The 14,780-nt window shown below is 47.3% G+C and overlaps 1 protein-coding gene across 1 annotated transcript in view; it reads left to right on the forward strand.

Moving 5' to 3' along the window:
- Positions 1 to 14,780, forward strand: part of LOC122387308 (leucine-rich melanocyte differentiation-associated protein-like) — a 35,511-nt gene extending 20,731 nt beyond the window's left edge. Inside the window, exons 3-8 of the mRNA XM_043377408.1 lie at positions 3,320 to 3,446; positions 4,940 to 5,022; positions 6,381 to 6,433; positions 11,139 to 11,480; positions 14,193 to 14,238; positions 14,597 to 14,780. Coding sequence (XP_043233343.1) covers positions 3,320 to 3,446; positions 4,940 to 5,022; positions 6,381 to 6,433; positions 11,139 to 11,282 — 407 coding nt within the window. The 3' untranslated portion in view covers positions 11,283 to 11,480; positions 14,193 to 14,238; positions 14,597 to 14,780. The remainder of the gene's footprint in view (positions 1 to 3,319; positions 3,447 to 4,939; positions 5,023 to 6,380; positions 6,434 to 11,138; positions 11,481 to 14,192; positions 14,239 to 14,596) is intronic.

Raw genomic sequence — 14,780 nt, forward strand, 5'->3', positions numbered from 1 at the left:
TCGTCTATCCTTTCTTGATGTCCACTGTAAATTTCAAGTTTCTGTGATTTTTGGTTTCGGAGATATGACCTTGTTTTTCAGGTCATGTCATGACCCAAATGGCCAATTCTCAACATCTTGCGTTTGCCATGGGCCTTGTGAGCTTTTGACACCCTGATTTCGGCCTTTTATGCCAGTCTTACCTCCCACCTATCATGGAACATGTTGTTCGACGATGTACAGGGGTCAAGGTCAGGGTCAAGGTCAACCTAGGTCATCTAAGATAATTGCGTTTTAGGCAAGCTGAATTTACTTTTTGTGAAGTTTTTTGACTGCATTTTTGGTAAAAGCTTCTCAGATCATGATTTCATGTGATATGGACCCAAAAACAATCGGTGCACACATCAGTATACACACAGACACACACAGACATACAAACACATATAATTGACCTTGACCTAACTTGACCTGAAATGACCTCAGCAGCAAAATTCTGGTCGGATAGTGTGACAAAGAGGTTCTAGCTGGCTTGGCACCAGAAAACAGCATCGTCATCGGTAGTTGATAAGCAGCGCACTTGATATCCAACGGTGACCCAAAACAGCAACATTTTTTAGTTTGACCTGACCTGGAAGGTCAATGACTGACCTGAGAAGGTAAAACTGGGTATCATTGGATTCGTCTCTTCCCAAAGAATCTTTTTGGTCTTTACTGCTAAGCTCTATCTCCAACAGGAACGAAATGGCGCGGGGGGGGTGGCAACCACCCCCCCCCCATGTGCGTTCTAGGATGGGAAAATGGCATGTGCGGGCGAGGGTTAACCCGCGCCCTGCTGGGGGGGGGGGGGGTGTTTGAACACCCCCCTTGTGGTTTTTCGCGAATATCTCAAAAACGGCGGCGCCTCCGCGCCGCCGTTTTTGGTACACCTTATCATACATCAATTCTACACATGTTGTGAAAATTTCAGACCAAGGTCATTCAAGGTCAGGTCACCAGGTCACTTGAAGTGACCTCACCTCATAAAAAGTTTCAATGTCTGTCATTGCTACACCGAGTGACCGATCGCTTTGAAACTTTCAGCGATTGCTAAGAGCAATAGCATGTACAAAATTTATATTTCAGAATTTTGATATCGATGACCTAAGGTCAGGTCAATTTTGCGACCTCCCCATTATAAGTCAATGGGAGAAAATTGAAATGCGCCTCTTTTGGACGAAAGACATTATAAACACTCCCAAACGCCGAATTACAAGTGGCTTAGACACACTAAACATGAAAATGGTGTCCGTGACCCTTGTTTATGCCCTGAGGTCATCTTAGGTCACGAATGGTATCTAACAGTTTTTGCAAATAACTTTTGATAGAGGCATGCTAGAGCGATGAAAACGCCTTAGATGTGTTCAGCTCGACGATACGGATCGACTGATATGCAACATGACCCTTTCCGGTCAGGTCATGACCTTGACCTGAGGTCAAATTTTCAAGTTGACCTTTCAAGGTCAAATTATAGCTCATTCGATGCGTCTTGACGAGAGGAACACGATGCCGGTAAAAGTAAGCTCGTACAGGGCTTGGGTCAAAAGTTATTGCAGAAAAACTGTTTCCGAAAAAATCGGCTATTTTTGCAGTTTTTGCCCCCTGCAGGCAAAACCGTTGACGTTAGGTCAAATCTGAGAGAATTAGTCAGAAAGGGCGTTAATAGGGCTATCGAATGCGCTTTTCCGCGGCGCTGTAGCTCTGTTGGTTCCCGAGTTATGCGTTGGCTTCTTGGCAATTTTCGACATTCGTCCTGGAAATCGGCGAAATTTTGCCTTCAATGACCTCTGGTGACCTGACCTTTGACCTGACCAAAAAATTGACCGAAGTGATTTCGTCATTATTTTTGACGCTCTTTCGAACGCCGCCTTTCGCGTATCGCTACGTGGCCCAGGAGCCGAGTTACAAGGGGGGGGGGGTGTTCAAACACCCCCCCCCCCCCAGCAGGGCGTGGAAATCCAGGACCCCCAGCCGGGCGCGGGTTAACCCGCGAGTTGCTGGGGGGGGGGGCGTTAAACGCCCCCACTTTTTTCGCCGGGCCATAGCATAAAAAGGGCTGCCGCAGGCGCGCCAAATTTTAGGTACCTGTAGGGAATTGATTGAAGTTTATTGTGACAAAGTTTCAAAAAAATCGGTCGGAAAATTTTTGAGATATCGAGGTTTTAGTGACGTCATGATTTCTGAGTTTTCGACCAAAAACGGCATATGTTCAAAAAATCATATAAAATCACAGAATAGACATACAGACATGCCGTAAACGCCATTAGACTGCCAATACCATGGTCAATCAAATGGCTATCTTCGATTATTGATTATCATTCTGCATTTTCCATAATCTTGAACTGAATCTTGGCAATTTTTCGTGACTACTTCACGACCATGATACATGAATTTCTTAAATTGAACTTTTTGAGCCAAACACGTACACATATGATAGAATGAATGTCACCATCGTGTTCTACGCCCCAAATTACCTATAGAACATGTGTCACAGGCTGCGAATATCAGTTTTGATTTTCGGGGATATGTGCCTACCCGGTTGACCTGACCTTGACCCTGACCTATGCTTGACTGACCCCTACATGGAGCTGACACTCTTGTAGGCCTTATAAGATGGATTGTGCACCGTTTTGACAGAGTTTATGGCGAGAGGCGCCCATTGCGAAGTCCTGAAGTCCATGCTACTGAAAGCCCGATTTCAGGTGTTTGACCTGACCTTGACCCGACCTGTGACCTCAAAATTCAACTTTAAAGTACTCATCTGAAGCGTCTCGTCGCGCTCTTTCGTTTGCCGCCTCGTGCGTTTCGCTGCGCCTATTGGTTCTCGAGTTATCGGCTGGGGGCGTTTAACGCCCCCCCCCCCCCCCAGCAAACGGTGGGTGGCGAAATACCCCAGCAACTGCCGGGTTAATAGTTCGTACTTATGTAATTATGGCAAGTCTTTATATGCCATTTTTGGAATGATAACTTCGGGTTTACGTATCTGCTTCCGTATTATGTTTTATGTGGATCTCTGCTGAACGTGATAGATAGAACGCAGGCTTGGTGTAACAGAGGTACCGGACACAAACCGTTAAAGAAATTGAAAACCGATTCAATGGTCAGGGAAGACAATTTATACAAACGAATGCCTTTTAACTTTTGAACCTCGTCTTCCTACCAAACACCACAACACAATGGCTATTTGTCTCGTTCAAGTCGAACCTCATTTCTCGTTTTCCATCACCTGCATTCCGCCAGGATCCCGATCGTTTAGTGTTCGGCAGATCGATATTACATAATCGTCTATTTTCTGACCGTGCAGATCTACAGCCGTTCCTGCGGTCGTTGCGGTTCAACTGTCCGAACCTCAGGCACCTGAGTATGATCGGCAACCCGAGCGTGCCTTCGCTGGTGCGCGGATCGTCACGCGGCAATCTCCATCGATACAGGTCAGTGATTTCCAAGCATTGTGCGGCAAGCATATATGTGTATCTCAGTTGCATGGTGCTCCGAATGCAACTGACGATCCGAATTCCGAATTCCGACGATGGTGGAGGCAGCTGCGGTGCGACTCAGCGAGACTGCGAGAGATATCTGTGCGAACATGTGTGGTTTTCAAGCATTATTTTAATGAATATATTTCTTTTGATTTTGCTGAGTCTGCAGCTGTCTTGATTTTGAAACAATTGGACAAGTTAACTACAACCCCACACACAAACGCACATGCACAGTGAACACATTGAAGGTCAGCTATTTTAGGAATTCGCTGTCCCTCCCCGTTGGTGCCTGCGTTAGTGAATTCGCTGGATCGCTTTATGGCACTGACCTTCCGTGAACACATTGAGTGACAGCTATCCTTTTAGGGACTCCCTGTCCTTTCCCTTCCGCCGCTAGGTTCGCTGGTGGCGTGGCAAGTCTGACGCGTGCCGCGCTGCTTTTTCTCTGTCGTGCACATGCCATCGGTCGTGACTTCAACGGGTTCAACGAGTTAGCTATTGTCCATTCAACCAGACACGAGCGTGCCGTTAGAGCTTGTGACAGCAGACAGCGAGTGTCCTTTTAAAAAAGGTATACCTATGCCCGTGATTTCTTGGTTCCGAAATGCTCACAGCCCGGAGACGGGAGAAGTCCCACACCCGACCTTCTTACGACCCAGCATCAATGTCGTCCTCGTTCCGCGCCAGGGCTTCTCCGTGATTTTGCCTTCTGTGTACCCACGCTCTGGCACCTCATGGGTACGGGTGACCCCTGCGCAGCGTTCGTACCACTTGACCCTTCTTCTGACCCATCGCGATCGCTCAACCGGTTTTATGAGACAAAAAGTGGCCATGGCCTGGCTCTGACGGGACGGGTCTGTGAAGAATTGCGATTGGCGAGAAACGTAGCCCTTTCTCGGAGAGTGATATATCTATAGGTATATTAGTTTAGTTTATTGTGGCATCATTACCTAACTTCTGACCATGGCATGCCGGTATTTCAGCGCGACTTGTAAATATTATTGTGCACGGTCGTTCTTTGTTCAGCTCGGTAACCTTAGTTAGCGCTCAACGTGTTTCTTGGTGACACTGATAACAGGCGGTGGCATGTCCCAGTTGACTGACTTTGCCTTGATTAGTAGCACATAATATGAAGGTGACCTTACCTAAGTGTTCGTGCATGGTAATGCCTTGTCATAGTTTTAATGAACTGCTGACATGCTGTCACCTGATGCCTGCGATCATACGAACTTTTTTAGTTTAACGTTTGCACAGACATAATGCTACTAAGGCAAACATTGGAACAAAATATAAGCTGTCTCGATAACCGCATTTCAGCGTGCCTATCATGCCTTTTACGGACGAGTATTGCTGACACATCTGAATGCAGCATGTTCAACGTCTGTGCTCTAGCGTAGAAACTTTGGCCCTGCAGTCGGGCTGACGTGCAGCGGTGCGTTCGGCAGGACCATGGTGTTGATGTACTTCCCGCGGCTGGTCAGTCTGGACCAGCAGAGGGTGCAGGCCTGGGAGCGACCCGACTCGGACACGTTATGCGCCAAACTCCATATAGAAGCGGACATTGGGGTTCAGATTGTTATTATGAGTAAAATACAAGTCATTTTCTTCATTAAACGGTTGTTTCTCTATGCGGCGATCATTTATGAAGCACGCCACACTTAGTTACCAACGAGCGATATCATAATAGCTCCATTTTTGGCAGTATACTGGCTGCGGCCGAGTGCGACGGTGGCGCCGACTATCGGCTACTCGTGCAACTAGGCCTCGCGGTGGCTCCGGCGGCCAAACTTCAGATGAAAACGTCCCTGTGTGGAGACTTAACGATAAACTGAAAAATGCGATATAATGCAATTAAATTCAGTAATATGCGTTTACCCTGACGTATTTTTTACCAATATTCGGGGAGAATTGGCACCGGGATTTGGCAGGAGAAGATAAAATGTTTATGAACATTCCAAATTGTATTATACCTACATTGCATTGTCAAAATATGTCTCAATATATGCGAGACGTCATGCTGTTTGCCGTAGTATAGCGAAATTGTTTCATGAAAGACTCAATACAAATATAACGGGAGTGATGTATCTTAATTTCATTTGGTGGTGCAAATATTTTTTTCTTCCATGTCCCGATCCCGGGTCGAATTTTTCTCTCCTATGGATAAAAAGTGCAGAGATGTGTTGCTCAGTTAGTGAGCTACAGCGTAGTATAGCGACATTTTTATGTAAGCTGCCTATTTTTTCATACTGTGCTAGTTTCCACGAAAATCCGTGCATACACTGACCAATATTTTTTTCTTCCATGGCCAGATCCCAGGTCCAATTTTTATCCGCTATGGATAAAAAATGCATAAATATGTTGCTCAGATGGTAATCTACAGCGTAGTATAGCGACATTTTTATGTAACTACCCTATTTTTTCATACTGTGCTCATTTCCACGAAAATCCGTGCTTACGCTGACCAACATTTTTCTCTTCCATGGCCAGATCCCAGGTCCAATTTTTATCCGTCATGGATAACAAATACATAGATATGTTGCTCAGATAGCGAACTACAACGTAGTATAGCGACATTTTTATGTAACTTCCCTATTTTCTCACACTGTGCTTATTTCCACGAAAATCCGTGCTTACGCTAACCAACATTTTTTTCTTCCATGGCCAGATCCCGGGTCCAATTTTTATCCGCCATGGATAAAAATACATAAATATGTCGCTCAGATGGTGAACTATACCGTAGTATAGCGACATTTTCATGTAACTTTCCTATTTTTTTCACACTGCGCTATCACCCATCAAAATCCGTGCTCTCACCGACCTTAGTTCTCTAGCGTTGCCGATAGGCGGCGCTGGCGTCGCGTCCCGCGCTATGGCCGCGCCTGGCGTCCCTCTGGGACAAGGTCACCTCTCCCCAGAACTGGCGACAGGTGCAGCGGAAGGTGAGCGAAAAACACACGGTATTTAATCGACCAAATCATCATACAAGTCTGAAGATAAATGACAACTTAAATTAACCCGCGCCCTGCTGGGGGGGGGTGTTTGAACACCCCCCCCCCCCTTGTGGTTTTTCGCGAATATCTCAAAAACGGCGGCGCGGAGCGCCGCCGTTTTTGGTACACCTTATCATACATCAATTCTACACATGTTGTGAAAATTTCAGACCAAGGTCATTCAAGGTCAGGTCACCAGGTCACTTGAAGTGACCTCACCTCATAAAAAGTTTCAATGTCTGTCATAGCTACACCGAGTGACCGATCGCTTTGAAACTTTCAGCAATTGCTAAGAGCAATAGCATGTACAAAATGTATATCTTAGAATTTTGATATCGATGACCTAAGGTCAGGTCAATTTTGCGACCTCCCCATTATAAGTCAATGGGAGAAAATTGAAATGCGCCTCTTTTGGACGAAAGACATTATAAACACTCCCAAACACTGAATTACAAGTGGTTTAGACACACTGAACATGAAAATGGTGTCCGTGACCCCTGTTTATGCCCTGAGGTCATCTCCCAGCCAGCAATTTTGCTCCGGGCCTAAGCAGGCTCAAGTGCGGATTGCCCGAGATTTTTAGTCGGGCTAAAGTCGGCTAGGGCTTGGGCTAAAGTCGGCGTATGACACAAAAACGCCGACTAAAGCCCATGCTCCGCCGGAGGTATGCCCGCTCTGCGAGCTCCGGACAGCCGTAGTTTAGCCCTAGTTGAGCGACGATTGGCGTTAGCCCGATTTAAGCCCGAGCAGTGAATCCATTTATATAATGGAGATTACTCTGGGCCCGAGCGGGCTGAACTCCGGCAAGCCCACTCTGTGTGCCCTGTCTATCCCGACTTAAGCCATAGAAGTGAATGGGGTTTATACATTGCAAACTGCTGTGGCTTTTCTCGGGTTCGGCTCGAGTGACGGCTCCTGTTTTCTCAAGTCTCGACTTGACTTCCTCTTGCTTTTGCTTCACACTGGATCAAGTAGCAAGGAGCAGCCAATGCACTTTCAGCAGGTTGTGCGGTTTCAATGCATATTTAAAATTGTTACGGTCACTCATATGCTCTGTTAACCGGTCATCGAGCATTGCGAAAGGAAAGTAGTGGTTGTCTTTGATTGAATGTATATTTCAAACGACTACAGACACTCAAATGAAACACAACACAAATACATGAAACAGTGGACTGCAAACTGCAGCAATAATATGGCATGAGTCATGAAAAAGCGCCATCAAAACTATAAAACAATCAAAGGCCCGCTAGCCTCCCTCCCCGTTCATAATACTTGGTTGAACACTCAACCGAAAGCATAAAGTAAGGACAGCAAGTAATCGCTCATAAGACATAAAGCAATTAGCAACAACATAACAACAACAATCGTTTATAAGGAACTTCACTCTGGTGAATGGGAGCTTTGGAGGCGTCTGGCTCCTCCACACCACACACACATCTGCAGGGTGGTCGGCCAGCTTTCGGCGCAGTTTCCGTATATGTAGGTATAGGTACCTACTTAATTATAAGCAGGCAGTTACCGCTAAACCACTTGGCGAGGGCGACTGCGGCGTCCACCCGGTCCTGGTTTGTATAACTATTCCATGTTTTGGAACCATTTGCTCTAATGGTACGTACCTGAAAAAGAGATTAATTGGTTTAATTTACATTGCATGTTTGCTTGAAAAATAACTTATTGTTGCATTGATCCGTATAAAATGATCATTCGATTTTCAACGCGGACAGAGAATGAGCGTGCTCGTTGATAAGTAGATAAATATTTGCGTTTTGTAATGAGGTTAGTGCTTGTGCGAGGAACATGTTCATAAATAATAGAAAATGTAAAAACATGACCTTACTTCCTCGATAATTGCCAAAACTAATGCTGTAAAAATATATAGGTACTTTATTTGAAAGAATGTAATATTTCGACCACAGGTCTTTTTCAAACAGTACTGCATTAGTTTTGGCAATTATCGAGGAAATAAGGTCATGTTTTTACATTTTCTACTATTTGTGTTTTGTATTTCATTTTCCTGGCTCAGAAGTGCTGGTATTTCACAAAGATATAAAGGCACGGAATGCGGCTTTTCTGAGCGAGGGTATAAGTCGCCAGGCTGAACAGCTATTCAGCTTCATGTTTGATGGCGTGAAACTCAGTCAAAATCATGACGTTTACATACGATCAAGCGCACCATTCAATGCACTTACCTACCGTAAAACTCCATGCCAGTCCACTTGATAAGAGCAGTGAGCACTATCCCTTCTTCGCGCTGTCACACGCGCCCAAACATCAACCACCAAATGCCCCAACACCGGTATGTCGTTTCGTCGCACAGCGCACAGACTGTCACAAACGCTGCACATGATTGGCGCAGAACTGCGCATGCGCGAACAGCCAAACAAGTATGGCTAAGCTCCGGCTTTACTCCAGTTAGCCGAAGGACACAGCCAGCTTGATCAGCCCGCGCTCCGCCCAAGTTAAGCCTGTTTTGGATGCGCGGGCAGATGTCGGGCTGAGGTACTGCTATCCGCACGTGGGCATAGCTGCGGCATGCCCCAGCTCAGCCCTAGTAAAAAATGCATTGGTTTTGATCAAAGTGGGCAAACCCAAGCTAAGCCCAAGCTGCCCGACGTTTGCCACAGTTCAGCCCAAGCGAATTGCTGGCTGGGCTTAGGTCACGAATGGAATCTAACAGTTTTTCGCAAATAACTTTTGATAGAGGCATGCTAGAGCGATGAAAACGCCTTAGATGTGTTCAGCTCGACGATACGGATCGACTGATGTGCAACATGACCCTTTCCGGTCAGGTCATGACCTTGACCTGAGGTCAAATTTTCAAGTTGACCTTTCAAGGTCAAGTTATAGTTCATTCAATGCGTCTTGACGAGAGGAACACGATGCCGGTAAAAGTAAGCTCGTACAAGGCTTGGGTCAAAAGTTATTGCAGAAAAACTGTTTCCGAAAAAAATCGGCTATTTTTGCAGTTTTTGCCCCCTGCAGGCAAAACCGTTGACGTTAGGTCAAATCTGAGAAAATTACTCAGAAAGGGCGTTAATAGGGCTATCGAATGCGCTTTTCCACGGCGCTGTAGCTCTATTGGTTCCCGAGTTATGCGTTGGCTTCTTGGAAATTGTCGACATTCGACCTGGAAATCGGCGAAATTTTGCCTTCAATGACCTCTGGTGACCTGACCTTTGACCTGACCAAAAATTGACCGTAGTGATTTCCTCATTATTTTTGACGCTCTTTCGAACGCCGCCTTCCGCGTATCGCTACGTGGCCCATGAGCCGAGTTAGAAGGGGGGGGGGTGTTCAAACAACCCCCCCCCAGAAGGGCGTGGAAATCCAGGACCCCCAGCCGGGCGCGGGTTAAAAGACGGAAGTTCGGGTACCTATACATTGGATGTATTAGAGTATTTTGTTTTCTTCAGCCAATTTTTTCTTCGCCCCGTAGGGAGGAGCATATCCAATAGATTCATATCTCGAGTATATTTGAGGCGTACTTAAATGTATTCGAGCTTTTTAAGCTTGCTTTTGTCATTTATCTTGCTATACATCTGATGATTTGGTCAAATAAATATGCTGATATAAATCACGAGATTCCTCAGTGCACGCCGAACACCTGAAACCAGACTTGAGACTATGCATGGTTTACCATGGCCATGGGTGCCGCCGGGTAAAGGGGGGGGGGGGGGGCTCAAACACCTCCCCCAGAATGGCGTGGAATTCCAGGACCCCCAGTGGGGCGGGGGGTAATATCGGATGGGTGTCCAATAATAACAAACACATAGGACGTTCAAAATGCGGCATAACGGGTGCAACAAACATATTGAACACAGATAGTTGGCTCATAATCGATACCAAAAATGCTCAGGTAAGTGGAAAAGGTACAACTTGGCAGTTACAACTTCTTTATCTCTGCGATAACAGGTAATTAAGTTGCATGGATGGAAGGACAAATGGCGTTTATCGTAAAACTATTATGACAGCGTAACGGCAAACTATCTGCCAGAGAAAGTGGCGACAAAGGAAGTCCAGTGCTACCTTTTTTCCTAATAAAATATTTGCGTATATGTATGTACGTACACGTGGGGGAGAATTTAGAAGATAACTGCTTGTCCGATATTACCTACTGTCCGATGTTACCCAAGGCTCCCGTAACTGGTGTTTTATGAATCCATAGGCGCGGGAACCGGAGAGGGGGGCAGTGAGAGCAGCTTGCCCCCCCCCCCCAACTCTGGAGACTGAATACCGCACTGTTTTTGCAAATGTTTTCTTTTTCGTTGAAAAGGCCTAGGGGTGAAAATTAAGTGGCCTAAAACCGGTGAGAAAACTAGGTTTGGGGTGCCCTAGGCTCATCCCTATTATATTGGCCCCGTCAGAAAGTAGTTCCCGCGCTCCTGTATGAATCACGTGTTTACAGGAGACTGAGTTAGCAGCTGTTCATGATCTTCTGTCTCACTGAAGTTATTGTGTTCGACCCCATATCGCATCGAGCACCATTTGCCTCCATTTTTACCTCCCTGTGACTCCGTATCATTGTAATTTTGATTGATGCCCCATCCCCACAACGCATCACACAATATTTCCACGATCCACAGGTGTGGCTGTCCTGGTGGCTGACCTGTAAGTTATGAACGAAACCTCCCCTATGTCCCCTGTGTTCCCGCAGGTTTCCGTGACGGCCTCAGATGTGGCCGATAAGGTCTCCAGCACCGTCGGCCAGGGCTTCGACCGCGTGGCCACCTGGTGGGGGTCACAACGGACCGAGCCCGACGACACCCGGCAGCCCGTTCCGAGAAACGTGCCCGTCTGAAATGACCTGTGGCTGAGTGCCCCTCGTCTGAGGCGACCTCCCAGTTCCTACTTACATACGGTGCATTGGGCGCCCTTCGTCGGATGGCTGAGTTGCAACTGGCTGATATATTTTCCGTCCCATTTAACTCTCCTCTAGTGGAGGGGAATGCCGGACGTTGCTCAAGTTCTGTTTGACAGACTTGCGCCATGACATTGGCTGTGTAATAGGGTGTGTCACTAATCGCAATGCAAGGTGCTCCATCGATTTTATTGTGCTCCACTCATGTGGAAAGGGCGTGGCATTGTTAATTTCCCGCAAATTTTAACCCCCAGGCGGCGCCGAGCGAGAGAAGTTTGCCCTATCTCACAACATAGGCGACCCTAGCGCCCCTGGCGGCTGTTTGCTAAACTAACAGGCCGTTGACTGTATGGGCTTATCCCTGCTTTCTGTAAGCGCGTCTAGGGACAAATAATAGTATGGGCAGATTGCAGAGAGTGCAAGCTAATGACGAATACCTATAATGAATACAATATATTGTCACAGGGGCCCAGGAACATTCTTCAAGTTGGGGTGCAAGCCCAAAATACCTGACATGACGCATATGAAATAGTAGCGTAGTCAGGGGGTCCCAGGAGGCACGTGCCATCTAGTCCCCCCCCCCTATCGCATTCAGAGGACCCCTCGGGTCGGAGGGGCTCTGTGGCACCAGTTTACCGCTCAGGGTCTATGCTGGCCATATTTCGATTCAGAAAGAATAGGGCTCGTAACAGCACCTCGTGAGTCCAAAGAAGCCTCACTAAATTGTCCATGAGGGTTACACGCCGGCTTCTGAAGGCTACTGGCGGCCTCTGAGGGCCCTTTACCGGCCTCTTATGGCCGCTAGCGTGCCTCTGAGAGTCCTTGCCGGCCCAAGAGGGGCCATATCTAGGGCCTTACGCCAACCTGTAATCAGTAATGGCCTCACACCAATGTCTCAGACGGCCCCATTACGACGACTGTGAGACTGAGGGCCCTCACTGGTGCTTCTGAGAGCCCACCCGGCCATAAAGACCCCTGCGGTACCAACTGACCTCTGAGGGTCCACGCTGACTATATTTCAGCTGAGAAAGACCTCACAGGTCTCGTAAGAGCACCTCATGAGCCCCTAAGTAGCCACACTAAGATCTCCGTCAGGGTCTACGCCGGCTTCTGAGGATCCCATAACGGAGACCGTGAGGGCCCTCAGCAGGGCCTCTGAGGGTTCACAACCAGCACCTCTGAGAGACCCACACCAGTGGTTCTAAGGGCCCATAAGGACACCACTGAGGGTCCCCCAAGCCAGTGCCACACCATTTATGCAACCCTATATTGGTGGCTCTGAGGTACCCACACCTGCGCCTGTGAGGGTTCGGCAAAAGCATATCTGCCGGCCACCTACCTGCAACTCTGAGGGCCTACATCAGAGACTGAGGGCCGCACTAGCGTCTCAGAGTACCTTGTCGGTATCTAAGGACCCCACGGGGCTTCTGAAGATGCCGCCGGCCTCTATGGGCCCCTTGCCGGTCTGAGGTCCCCCTCCCCGGTCGTTGAGGGCCCCCTGCCGACTTTTAAAGGGTTCGCACCAGCAGCTCTAAGGGCCACACACCCACATGTAACGGACCCACACCAGTGTCTCTGAGGGTCCACAACGGCGTCTGTATTCTGTGAGGACCCTCACCGGTGCTTATGAGGGATTCACACTAGCACCTCTGAGGGGCCACACGGGCGTATGTGAGGACCCCACACCAGTGCCTCTAAAGGCCCCTAATTGGAGGCTCTGAAGGCCCTGCATCGGTGATACTGAGGGTCCTACCAAAGGCACAACAAAAGCCATTAGTCTCCTTCTGAGTCCCACACGCCGCCCTCCCACCATAGGCGGCGGAACGGGGAGGGCACCGGGGCACCGTGCCCCCTCTGATTTGGGCATTTTAACATTAGCCCTATGGGCGTTGCATGGAAAGAATGGGACCAAAAGTCGGCAGTGCCCCCCCCCCCCCCCTCCACTTAATTGAAGGTGTTCCGCCGCTACTGCCTCCCACCGGAGCGAGTAAACCTGTATCAATCAACGACTTTACCACCGTTGTACGTCATAATGTTCTCATCACGCCAAATCAAATACCATCCGGAACCAAAATGGTCCAGTATAAAATCTGACCTACCAAAGTTATGATCAAGTTCAGATAAAATCAAAGTGGGATGATAATAGCAGGTGTTCTTAAATCGATGCCGAGTCAGCAGAAACCATTCACTTCACATGCAAGAGAAATACCTTGTGCTGATGTTTATATAAAAACAGACATGTAGGTCCATAAAAGTGAGCAGAGATCCTTCATCGTTGCATCAATGTTGAGGGGGCGGCGCCCACTCGGCTCTCAAGTTGGAGGGGGGGGGGCAAGCGCCCCCACTGCCCCCCCCTGTTCCCCGGGGTTTATGCAGTGAACGACGCTACAAAAAAAAACATGTGACACCTAATAGCAGGCACTATAAACATGCGCTCGTACGTATCCCGTCAGACCAGGACGGGGATCGGGGGTAGTAGGTACTATGCAATATATGATTATGTACATTAACACAGAACTATTTCCTGCTTTAAGATGCATAACATCACATTTTCACCAACATTCTGAGTGCCAGACAAGCCAACAGCAAGGCGTCATTTCGGTAAAATGCATTTTATGATGATCGTAAGCTCACAAAGCATAGCGGGCGTGTTAGTTCAAAACATTGCCGCTAGGGGCGCTGAGGTCGCTAATGCTGAGAGATAGGCCAAAGTGTCGGCGGTCGGCGCCGCATGGGTGTTAATATTTGGGGGAAATAAAAAATGTCACACGGTTTCTACGTGTCTGGGGCACGATAAAATCAGTGGAGCACCATGTTTTGCGAAAAAAGTGCCCAAAATGACACACCCTACTGTGTAAAGACCCGCCCTCATGATGTGTTATGATTCTGGATATTAATCAACCGATTAATCAAGTTATGATTCTGGATATTAATCAATCATAATAATAATATAATCATAATATGATGCATCATAATAATGATGCATATGTATGTGGTGTTGTTCCGGTGATGTCACATTGTTCGTTGTAATAATTGCCGGTTACTCATGAGGCTTCGCTGTCTCATCAAACTTTTTGTTATAGAAAATCGCTTTTGTTCTGCATTTTGATTTCGTTATACGTGCTTATGAATGACAGGGCACTGCGCTGCCTGTATTGTATGTATATTGTTTATGTGTGTCAATGTGTTTCCCTCTGTAATGCCCACCGAATGGTGGTTAGTGGGAATATGAAATAATAATAATAATAATAAAAATCAATCCTGGAGCTCCTGCAGTCCGTTGCGCTAATTTCGTGGTGATGGTCTGACAAAAGGCCCTTGGTGATCAAATGCTGGATAAATGGTCATATTTTGATCGTCAGTAAGTGCATGAAATCCCCGCTGCCACTCTGCATTGTGTGATGTCTTGAACTTGAGATATAGTTGTTTGAAAATCTA

Source organism: Amphibalanus amphitrite, unplaced genomic scaffold (assembly GCF_019059575.1).
Source record: "Amphibalanus amphitrite isolate SeventyFive unplaced genomic scaffold, NRLGWU_Aamphi_draft 000281F_arrow, whole genome shotgun sequence".
Classification (NCBI taxonomy): Eukaryota; Metazoa; Arthropoda; class Thecostraca; order Balanomorpha; family Balanidae; genus Amphibalanus; species Amphibalanus amphitrite.